Source organism: Peromyscus maniculatus, chromosome 14, assembly GCF_049852395.1.
Source record: "Peromyscus maniculatus bairdii isolate BWxNUB_F1_BW_parent chromosome 14, HU_Pman_BW_mat_3.1, whole genome shotgun sequence".
NCBI classification, from domain to species: Eukaryota; Metazoa; Chordata; class Mammalia; order Rodentia; family Cricetidae; genus Peromyscus; species Peromyscus maniculatus.
The window spans coordinates 10,784,500-10,793,596 of NC_134865.1; the positions used below are offsets into that span (position 1 = coordinate 10,784,500).

Sequence of the window (9,097 nt, forward strand, 5' to 3'; positions counted from 1 at the left end):
ACACAGGTCTAAGATATAGTAGCTTTATCCAATTTTAGCAAATGATATTATACTTCAATATATGGACTGTCAGTAAGTAATTCTATATAAATTATTCTTCTATGTAACAAAATAATATTTATCATTAATTTATATGGGAAAAAATGGGAAGCATAAATTACCCATCTTAATAAAAAGACTCAAAAGTAATACATAAGTTTAAAGGAACTCAGTCTAAATATACATTGATAAAGTGAAGAATTTCCAAAATGAAGGTATCAAGACCCTACATACCACTCTGAACTTCATGAGTCACACCTCCACTATCATCAGTTCTAGTCTTTCAATCTGGATCTATCTACTTCCTACTTTAGAGCAATGAAACATTTAATAAATTTGATTGTCAGAATTGTCTGTGCATGTGTATATAAATGCATATGTATTCATTCATGTGTGTATTTATCAGTGTCCTCTTTTTGTTAGTTGGTTATTTATTAAAGTTGTATATTCATTGAATTTTTTGTTATATGATCAGCATCTCATTTGACATTTTTATGTGTACTCTAAACTGAAACACTCCTCACAATAGTACAGATTTTCTCTCTTATATCAAATTACTCAAAACATAGAGACTAGACAATAAATAGCTAATAATAAAAATTATAAAAGGCTAGAATTGAATAAATCTAAGATATTTTTAACTTTTTTTTTAACTATTTCAAAATGCTGTATTTTCTCTTGGTCCCGAGACTTGGGAGGGGCTCCAGAGCCGTTACAAAGCTGCCTAGAGGTTCGGGTGAAGGTCCTGAGGCTGGCTGGTGCAGAGAAGAGGAGGGAGCCCCTTGGAAGGTGACGTCTCCTAGTCATGCTGTGGCCCACGCCTTTAATTCCAGCACTTGGGAGGCAGAGCCAGGCGGATCTCTGTGAGTTCGAGGCCAGTCTGGGCTACCAAGTGAGTTTCAGGAAAGGCGAAAAATCAAAAAAAAAGAGGTACTCACCCAGAGATGGTGAGGACACACAAGTCTGCTCTGGCTGTGGCCCAGCCACCCTGCGGAGGTTCGTCAGGTGGTTGCCCATCTTCTTGTTGAGCTTCACCTCCTCATCCAGGAAGTGGTTTTCCAGGAAGTCACAGAGGTGAAGATCTGTGCGAGCAGAAGCCAGGGCATGAAGATCCAAGAGGGCCTGGTTCAGGTTCTTCTCCAGGGCCAAGGCAGCTTCCATGGCCTCTTGGGATTTACCCCACTCATCTTGAGATGGCTTCTGCACGTCCTGGAATAGTGCGCAGCCTCCCAGTTCATTCTGCATCTTGAGCAGCCACTCGGCGCCCACGCACTTCTCATCCTCCAGAGCTACGTCATCTGGGTCAAAATAATAGCCCAGAGAGAGGTAGGTGTAGGAGGTCCTCAGGTGCAAGTTGACCAGGCGGTTCACTGCAGCCTCCACTTCGGTGGAATAATTTTGACGGACCTGGGAGCTCATGGCTGATACGCAGTATGGAGCTAATCGCGGAGAGACGGTGCTGGCTGGTCCTAGGAGCCGAAGGCTGCGAGGAGATAGTCCCAGAGGCTGCGACTGGAGACACTGGGAGGCAGCTGGATGCTAACAAAGGGAGGCCCTGGGTCTGCTCCGTCCAAACACTGTTGAAGCAAGACACAGACACGGGATCTCCGGGCGCTGCTCCTATTTTTAGCTTTTTAATATATTTTGTCAATTCTTTGTAGAGTTCATATATGTATAAAGTACATTTTCATCATAACCACACTTGACTACCTCCCTCCAATGTTCCCATGAGTCCACCAACCCATCTTTCTCCCAACTTCATGTTCTCTTTTATCATCATCATCATCTTCTTCATTATCATCATCATCACTGTCATCATTGTCATCATCATCATCTTCATTATCATCACTATTATCATTATCATCATCATCATTATTGTGAGCCGAATTAATGCTGACCATATGTATGTGGGTATAGGCCATTCACTGTGGCCTGGGCAACCTACCAGCACCCACATCCTCAAAGAAAAATTAATCTTCTTCCCTCATCAACCATTAACTTCCAATACCTCTTCCTGAAGGAGTGGGGCCTTAGGAGGCACTCCTCATCCACACCTGTAATTTTGTCTGTCTTGACGTTGGTGATGGATTTGCTATGAGTTAATGTATTCAACAGCCATGTCATGTCTAGAAGACAGTATTTCATGGCTCTCTTCTCCATCATTGTATTTTCTCAGTGCTCCCTCTTCTGCGATGTTGCCTCTCCTCCTTGGACAGGGTGAAGTTGATAAAAAAGGACCCATCTATGGCTGAGCACTCAGTCATTTATTCTCAGCACTTTGACCAGTTATGAGTCTCTACGTTAACCACTACCTACTGCAAAGAGAAGCTTCTCTGGACAAAGTAGTGAGTATAGGTATAAACTTAAATACTTAGAAGGCAACTTGACAACATGAGCATTTAGTAAGACAACCAGTTTCCCCAGGGCCTATTACATCCCCAGTCAGTATAGTAGAACACAGGTGACATGAAATAACAAGGGGAAGATACTAAAGGTTAAATTATGAATTTATATTTTAAAATATCCATTAACATCTTGAGTATCATACGTGGCCTTCTCTATGAAGTAAATTTCATGAAGGATAAACTAATTTTCACATTGATTTTTAAACCCATCAATAAATTCATAAGAATTCAGGAACTTTAATCTAGCTTAATAGATCAAATGAGACCAAAAATACTAAAAATTTTTATATTGTATATTTATGAAGTAAATGGGAAACCATTTTATGTCAGGAAATTTTTCTAAGCAAACAAAGTACCTCATGAAATGACAAAAAAAATTAAAATGTCTCCAGCACAATGTAAGATTATTAAGGCTTTAAAGCAAATGCTTAATTCTAGAAAGCACATCAAGTTATCTTTTTCTCAGTGCTTAACCAGTGAAGAAATTTTTACTTTCTGTACATTGTACTGTTAACGATGCATATGCCATTCTGAAATAAATTATTTCTGCATGGAAACAGTTGTCAATCCACTAGTTGATGAGCAGACAGACATAGAAGCGTTCCATATTTAGTGTTTCCAAGGAAACCCTTCTCCCAGGATACACACATTCAACATATTAGCTTGAAGGAATTATATTTTCTGTGTGTGCTTCTGAGAGGAAAGTAAAGGAGAGATAGAAATGTGAAGCTCTGAATGAAGCATCAGGTCCATGACAATGAAGAATATTGAGAGAATCACTTACCTGTATTGATTTGATTAAACACAAGCAAGATGGTGTTTAAAAAAGGAAAAAAGAGAAAGCTGGAAAAAAATAAGCATGCTCCAGGGAACTTGGTTGGTGAACTATTTCAAGAAGAAAAGCCATGGTAAACAGTACTAGAATGTCAATGCAAGAGGTGTGAAAAAAGAAAACAAAATAACAGAAAAGCAGCTGGAATCAAAGAAAAACAGACAAGGGACTTAGCAAATGCAAACCTGAAAATATGAACTAATCAATATTTATTTATATCAATGCTCTATGGCCAATGTAGTCAATTTCCAAAACCAATGATACACACAGCTACAGAAGTCATGAATCCATCAAATCTGTGACTGAAACATCTACCTTTTGTTGTGTGCTTGAAAAGCATTCAGTATTATTCTTCATTTGTAAAAATGTGTGTGCTTCCAAAATGCTAAGACATGCAAAAGAATGGCAATATTATCTATGGGGGCAGGTTTCTTAGGTTTACTGTGATTTTATTTGTTTAATACTAATGCCTAACACTGTACAGTTTTAATACTTTTAATGGTCATTGAATATTGAAGACTATACAAACAGGTGCACCAGTTTTTTTAAAAAATATTTCTTACTGCTTCTGATCCACAAGAGACCCCTCCATAGTAAACCACTAACCCTTCTAACTTTTACATTGCTGAGGCAGTGTGCTAGCAACTCAATACTCTGCCAGTGATAGTGTACGTTCATCTATTTTTGCATGCTTTACAAGAATATCACAGGTTAAGGGCATTAATTATGGTCAGGATATTTCTTTCCTTTCAGTCATATATAAAACTTAATTTTTATTGAAACAATTTACACATGATGTGTTTTTTCAGGTTTTTCCCTCCACCAATTTCTCCCAGATGCTCCCAACATCCCTACCCACCCAACTTTATATCTTTATATTTTCTTTCTTTTCCTCCCTCCCTCCCTCCCTCCCTCCCTCCTTCTCTCTCTCTCTCTCTCTCTCTCTCTCTCTCTCTCTCTCTCTCTCTCTCTCTCTCTCCTCTCTCTCTGAAAATCAAACAAAAAATAACAAGAAAACACACAAAAAATTCACGAAAACCAACATATACAAGCAATGACCAATAAGACAAATAATGCCCAAACAAAACAAAATAAGACAAAATGTCTATGAAAATACCATTGAGTTTGTTTAATGTTGGCTAGCTACTCTTGAATATGATGCCTGAAGTGTGATTAATACACCAACTTAAACACCATTAAGGAAATTAACTTGTTTTTTTACCAACAGTACTAAAGCTAAAGAACTTCTTAGTTGGGACGGAGCTTGTGTCCAATTCCCCTTCTCAGTGCAGGTACTCCATCTAGTTCTGAAACGTGCAGGCCTGGTGCTTGCTGTTGAAGCCTCTGTGAGTTCATATATGCATCAGTCCTGTTGTGCCCCCAAATCAAATGTGGTCCAAATATTTACAGCCACTGTGGGGAAAATTCCTCTCCAGGATAATTAAATAACCTAGTGTATAATGTAAAGAACAAAAATGCACTGGATGATAGAATAGCTCTGATAGATGAATCAAAAGTTCCAAAGAACACAATAAAATGAATATTTTCAGACTTCCATAAATGAACAAAGACCAAAGCTTAAAATGTGAATTAATGACATTGTTCTGGATGGTCTGGTAGACACAGATGCAAATGTCACTATAATTACACCTAAATTATGGCAACCAAATTGGTCTCTTCAAGAGGTAGATGTCCAATTTCTAGGGACTGGAACCCTGTCTCAGGTAAAACAGAGTTCGAGATGGATTGAACGTACAGGGCCAGAAGGAAAGAGCGGAATGCTAAAGTCATTGTGGCAAGTGTAGCAGTGAATCCTTGCAGCCAAGATCTGTTACAGCAGTGGAATACCCAGATTAAAAATCCTACAATCTCAGAAAGGAAATACAGACCAATGCATTTTTCTAGGAATAATATTATAACATACTGTAAAATATAGTCACCAACAATTCAGGCTATACATAAACAGAGCCCAACTATTGTTGAACTCTCAGAAGTACCAACAGCCCTACCTTTAAAATGACTAACTGATAAACCTGTCTGAGTTGGACAATGGCCTTTGACAAAAGAAAAGCTACAAGCTTTAGAACAGCTGGTTCAAGAGCAGTTAAATGCTCAACACATTGAAGAATTGGAATTTTCCTGTATTTGTTATTTTAAAAAAGTCTGGTAATTGGAGAATGCTGACATATCTGAGAGCTATTAATAAAGTAATTCAGTCTATGGGCTCCCTACGGACTGGGATGCCCTTGCCCTCTCTGCTACCCAAAGAATGGCCTATAATAGCTATTGACTTAAAAGACTGTTTCTTTACCATATCCTTACAAGAAAATGATAGAAAAAATTTGCCCTTACAGTACCTAATTATGATAATTCCCAGCCAGTCAGGAGATATCAATGGAAGGTCCTCCCACAGAGAATGTTAAATAGCCCTACTCTGTGCCAATATTTTGTGCAAAAACCTTTGGAGATAATTTGTGTAAATTTCCACAATCCATAATTTATCATTATATGGATGATATCTTATTAACTGATCCAAAATTAGGTACCTTAGAAAGCATGTTTGAAGAAGTAAAGAAAGTTTTGCCTCACTGGGGGTTAAAAATTATCCTAGAAAATATAAAGAGGAGATTCTATTAATTACTTAGGTTATAAGATAGAGCTACAAAAAATTAGACCCCAAAAGGTACAACTTGGCAGAGATCCATTGCAGGCCTTTAATAATTTTCAAAAATTGTTAGGAAACATTTCCATCTTATAGGGTATCAATGAAATACCTAAAGATGAACTAAAAAATTTGGCTAATACACTAGAAGGAGACAAGGACTTAAATAGTCCAAAAGAATTATCAGCTAAAGCTGAAAAGGAATTGGTTCTAGTAGAAAAGACAATATGAGATGCACATGTGGATCATATGAATCCAAAACTTAGATGCATTCTGGTCATACTCCCCTGCAGATACGCCCCCACAGGAATTTTGATGCAAAGGAAAAACGTTATATTGAAATGGATATTTCTACCACATAAACCAAGTAAGATGTTAAAGACGTATGTAGAAAAGCTCTTTGAATTGATTCAAAAATGAAAATAAAACATTGCCGGTTAATAGGAGTGGACCCAGCAGAAATTATAGCACTTTTAACTAATGAGGAAATTTCCTCAGTATGGAAAGATAATGAATATTGGCACAGAGTCTACAGTGACTTTGTGGGAGAGATTAACAACTGTTATCCCAAAAGCAAGAGAATAAAATTCATAAAGAAAACTGAATGGATCCTTTCTCACATTGTATGACAAAAGCCACTTTCTGGAGTCCCCAAATTCTATACTAATACAAATAAATCAGGGAAAGCAGGATACAAAACAGAAGAATTAACAGGTATAGGATATTAAGGTAGATTATTGTATATACCAGTAAACTAATTTAATAAAATATCAGCCTTAGATAAATTGCACTGTTATGGATTTTTGTATATTGCTACAAATGTAAACTATTTTTATATTTCTATTTAAGATAATTTGTATATTAATACAAATATAGAAATATGTTGTTGTATTGTACATATATTTCTACTCTTTTTTGAAATGTTTGTATATTGATACAAATGTAAAATTATATTTGTCATACTGTATATATGTTCTACCTCTGTTTAGGATATTTGGTCTATTGATACATGTTTAGGATTATTGTCTATTGCATATTGCACTACACATTCCTACTTCTGCTTTAGCTATTTTGTGTATTGTCACAATTTTGAGGTCATTATCCTTTTACCATACATTTGCTTACAGACTGTTTACCTCATTTATGTGAAGCTTTAATCTTTAGGTTATTTAGGTAGATAAGCCTTACAGATTTATAGTCACCTATGCTAATCATCTCTATAGTTATGTTAGTTATGCTGTACATATTTGCAGATATATAGGTCAGATGGATAGGTAGTCTTGAAGCACTTCATAGACCTAGAGAATATGGCATTTAAATAACTTAGAATTCTGTTGACATGAGACATGATTGCTTCTTAAAGCAATGATTTGATCCCAAGAGAATGTTGGGCTTATAAGACATTTCCATTTGGAAATTTGTCTTCTTCTTGGCACAAAATAGCCTACTGGGCAAAGACCTGCCCTTGCCTTGACTGCTGACAGTATGAATATTGTTCCTTCAGAATGAGCAGGATACAAGGATAAGGAACTATTGAACTCTGCCAAGACAGGGTAAGATAGTTTTTCAAAATACCTGCTTCTGAAAATGGTCTGTCAGATACTGTAGACCTTATCCAATTTGAATACACCAACGATGCTGAGACACTTTAGATGACTATCTAGGCTGCCAGCTGTTCTCTGTCTACTCTCACAAGACTCCCAAAAGTTGTTTGTGTCCTTCTCCCATTTCTCAGGTATTATTGTATTCCTTCTCAGGTTTTTGATGGGATTGAAGACTAACAGTTATAGTTACAATCTTCTTGTATTTTAGCTAGAACATATTAAGTATTAGATTCAGGTTCTTCAGGATAGGACATCTTTTAGAATGATCTCTGTATATGCCATTTACCTATGCTCCAGACTTCTCTGGATTTTAGCATGTGTCCCTTGTTTGATGTTAACCTCATTGGTTGTAGTTCCATTTGTTTAGGTCATTACCCTTTATTTTTCTTTGGTAATTGTATTATTAATACATTTAATATATACATATTGTTTATACTTTTGTGTTAGGTTAGAAATTTCTTCCTTAGACAAAAGGGGGAGACATAGGAGTAGTTGTCTGTGCTTCACCCCTGAAGCACCATCCCTAGAAGGTAGCATGTAACTGCTAGGCACCTACCCTCGCCCAGGGTGTGTCCAAGATGGAGACCCCTTAAGATCTGAAATGCGTACATGCTCACTCTCTCTTGGCTACCTCATGATCCTGGATGCTGGATGCTGGGCTACAAACCAAATCAGAGTTCTCCAGAGAATCACATTAGACTGTGCCTCACCTCTCCTGGATCCCATAACTGACCCCTTCACTTGCTGTAAGTTGACCCAAAATAAACCTCTTTTGACTATCAGATAAACTGTGTAGAATTGCCTCATTGGTTTCCACTATAAATATGCAATAACTTGACTCAAAATTTAAAATATTCACTTATATTCTCATCTGAATTTTAAATCTTGAGCATTATTTGAGTTTGATATAGTTTGAGTTATCGTTTATATTGTTTGAGGTAGAGGTTATAAGTATATCCTTTTGCACGCCATATTCAAAGCTCCTAGCACCATTTGCTAAGCAGCTTTTCTAACTAAATGATATTGGAATATTGGTAAAAAAAAAGTCAATTGTCTATAATATAAGTATTTGTTTCGTGACGTCATATTAAGGTCATTGACCTTATATGTCTATTTTTACAGTGCTCCTTCATTTCCTTTAGCACTGTAGCTTTGTATTAAATTTTGGAAAGAGTGGCAAGTTGATTTTTATTTTATTTTATTTTATTTTATTTTTATTTTTATTTTGGTTTTCGAGACAGGGTTTCTCTGTGTAGTATTGCACCTTTCCTGGAATTTACTTTGTAGACCAGGCTGGCCTCAAACTCACAGAGATCTGCCTGCCTCTGCCTCCCTATGGTAATTCCCTCATGCATTTCAACCTCCTGAATGCTTAAAGGAAGTTCCTTGTCTGTGTATCCTGCATAATGGGTGTTAACAGCTTAAATGCAAGATTGTAAAACATAGATAGCAAACTTCTGCCCTCTGGGGTTCTCCCATTGTGCTGTAATCCTGTATTTAAGACATCCTCCCAGCCTGGCAGTGGTGGCACACACCTTTAATCCCAGCACTTGGG

General features: G+C 37.0%; 1 protein-coding gene across 1 annotated transcript; it reads right to left on the bottom strand.

The window, feature by feature from the left end:
- Window positions 1–924: 924 nt before the first annotated feature.
- LOC102921525 (ferritin light chain 1-like) lies at window positions 925–1,466 on the bottom strand. The gene has a single exon (XM_042261296.2). The coding sequence runs from the start codon at window positions 1,456–1,458 to the stop codon at window positions 925–927; it is 534 nt and encodes a 177-aa protein (XP_042117230.2). The 5' UTR covers window positions 1,459–1,466.
- Window positions 1,467–9,097: the final 7,631 nt, after the last annotated feature.

Excerpts from the sequence above, each read along its gene's own strand:
- LOC102921525 (XM_042261296.2), bottom strand. The coding sequence starts at position 1,458 with ATGAGCTCCCAGGTCCGTCAAAATTATTCCACCGAAGTGGAGGCTGCA.